A 2,748-nucleotide genomic window follows, 5' to 3' on the forward strand; every position below is an offset into this window, starting at 1 on the left:
ATTTTTAAACTATTTGGATTTATTGAACTGAATTTTTCACATCCGAAAAATCTTTCTATAAGTGCGGTAAACTTAATCCGCTAATATTTTCAACAGTTGTATTGAAAAGTAATTCACCTTGCCTATATACAAGCTTATCGTTGAATCCTGCTACAATTCCAACTAAAACTTTGATATTGGGTTTTGATTTCAAGAAACAAAACAGACCACTACCGTTAAATCCCTATAAAATTCATTTTAGCATAAATTTCTGTTTCATTCGTTTGATAATTTGATATTTCGAAACCACATATATTTCATAATAAGTATAAATTTATAATTTTTAAATATCGACAATAATCTCAATGTACTCACAAGAGGCTCAGCGCTAAGACAATAAACATTAGCAGGATTTCCATCACGATTATCGAATTGCACATCATCACAATAAGAAAATTTTACCATCCAATCGTTATAAGCTGGTATGAAACACCTCTTTACATCAATATCATCAAGATTTGGATTTATTTTTACGTATCCATTTTTATCTTGTTCGGGTTCAACTGCTTCATTAGTTCTAACTACTGCTATTTTACGTCCATTCTTATCGAAAATGTTGTCTAAGTCTTCACCGTAGTATATGTTACTGGTGTTGAAAGTTATATGCTTACTAGCTTCAGTACGGTTGACTATTTTGACAATATAAGCTTCAGTATTATTATCCTCATCAATGTTACCTCTATAAACAAATATATAGGCATTGAAAAAATTTCCTTAAATAATACAACCACTGAGAAAATTAAATGATAGGAATTACTATCTAGTTATGGTAAAATTTTTTACCATCAATCCGATAGTACACGGAGAGAAATATTTATGGTAACGATTACTTATAAAAATTTTTTATTTTTTGAATATAAAAGGAAATATATCAATACAATATATTATAAGGTAAATGTAAATGTATATATAGCTTAATATAAAAAACATATAAGTTACATATATGGAGTTCATATATTTACTACTGTATGAAGGGAACGGAGGGGCAAAAAGGGGTACTTAAGGAAATACCAAGTTTTCGAGGACTCAAATACGCTAAATCTTTTTTGTTTTAATGAAATTCAAAGTAAATAGAGAAAATTTTCAGTTACGGTTAAAAAAAAATTTTTTTCATTTTTGCGGGCAAAATGGGGTACCCCCTAAAAAAGGTAAAAAAAAAAAAAAATTCGGGATTCTAAATGAATTTGATTAAGTTAAATTTTTTTGCAAGTACAAAGAAAAAAACAAATTTTGAATAGTTTTTATCATAAAACAAACGTCATTAATATTTTTCGGTAATACACCATTTAAATATAGTGGAAACCTAAACATGCAAACCTTCTCAATAAGACAATTTATAGATAAATTGAGAAAAATATAGACAGCCCGAACTGGGAATCGAACCCAGACCAATTCGGTAACGCGCCGAGTGCTCTACCAGTTGAGCTATCCGGCCCTACACTATATTCCGTTCAATTTGATCTATAACTTATTGAGCCACACCGTCCATCGTACGGTAATACACCATTTAAATATAGTAGAAACCTAAACATGCAAACCTCTCAATAAGACTGACAATTGATTTTTGAAAAAGTTTAACAAAAAATATTCAAAATAATGCTCAATTATATTTACAAAAGTGATTTTGAAATGTTTAAAAACCATTTTAAATATAAAATTTTTTTTTAATAAAATTTTGGGGCACCCCGTTTTACCTACCCTACCCCCTTTTGCCCTCCTTCCCCTAATTTTATTTTAAATCGGCCAAAATCTTTATATGATTTTTTATAATATACAATATAATATATCATATATTTTTTTGTTGCAAACATATGATTTTATATATTTTAACCATAGTTTTTTTTTTTCATACGGGTCGTTACCATTATGTTATAGTAACGTTTACCATAATTATTTCACATGCGATATATAAATATAAATAAATATAAAATTAAAAATACTATTGTGTAAAATATAGTTTTTAAAAATTTACCTTCGGAGACATATAGGATCAGTGATATATATTCGTGGTGCGACAAATGTACCAAAACATAGAGCCCCCCACTGTTCGGTATTAATTCTTAAATACCATCCGTAAAACATATGATTGACTTCATTATATGATTTACGAATATTTTTAGATGTTACAGATTGTACTAATATTCCAGTGCTGAATAATAAAATCAACAGTTTCAAAATCATTTTTCCAAGAAGAAGGAAAAAATATAGTACAATAAATAATAACTATTAATTATGTCTACACTCTTTGAAAACTCAAATAATAATTTTTTTGTATTGATGTAAACTTATTTTTTTTTCTTTTGTGGAAAATTATTAAACAATTCGTGTATTTATACTTTAAATTAGAATTTGAAAAAGCGATTTATTTTTATTATTCTCAAGCTGTAAAATCTTTAGAATTATCAGCACACATACGGCAATAAATTTTTAAATGTTTCACGACTCATAACATAAATTAAAAAACAAAATATGTAAATCGTGAGCTTAAAAAAAAATAATTAAAGTTAAAGTTACTGCAAAAAAAGTGACTCATCTTTATCTAGTGATTTTAACTTTTTTTTTTTTAAATAGTTACAGCTAAATTATCAATATGCGGAATGTAAGCCATCTTATCTCCGGAACAACCTAACGCGGGCTAGAGATCATCGAGCATAATAAATAATATGTTTTGTTTCGCTTTACATAATGATACTAGTATTAATAAACAAT

The 2,748-nt window shown here is 27.3% G+C and overlaps 1 protein-coding gene across 1 annotated transcript; it reads right to left on the reverse strand.

The window, feature by feature from the left end:
* On the reverse strand, window positions 1–2,347 carry LOC130668865 (uncharacterized). The gene is made up of 3 exons (XM_057471369.1): window positions 2,012–2,347; window positions 355–718; window positions 1–223 (listed from the first exon to the last, which is right to left on the reverse strand). Exons 1-3 carry the CDS (start codon window positions 2,218–2,220, stop codon window positions 56–58), a joined length of 741 nt encoding a protein of 246 aa, XP_057327352.1. The 5' UTR covers window positions 2,221–2,347; the 3' UTR covers window positions 1–55.
* Window positions 2,348–2,748: the final 401 nt, after the last annotated feature.

This window comes from Microplitis mediator, chromosome 1 (genome assembly GCF_029852145.1).
Source record: "Microplitis mediator isolate UGA2020A chromosome 1, iyMicMedi2.1, whole genome shotgun sequence".
Lineage (NCBI taxonomy): Eukaryota > Metazoa > Arthropoda > Insecta > Hymenoptera > Braconidae > Microplitis > Microplitis mediator.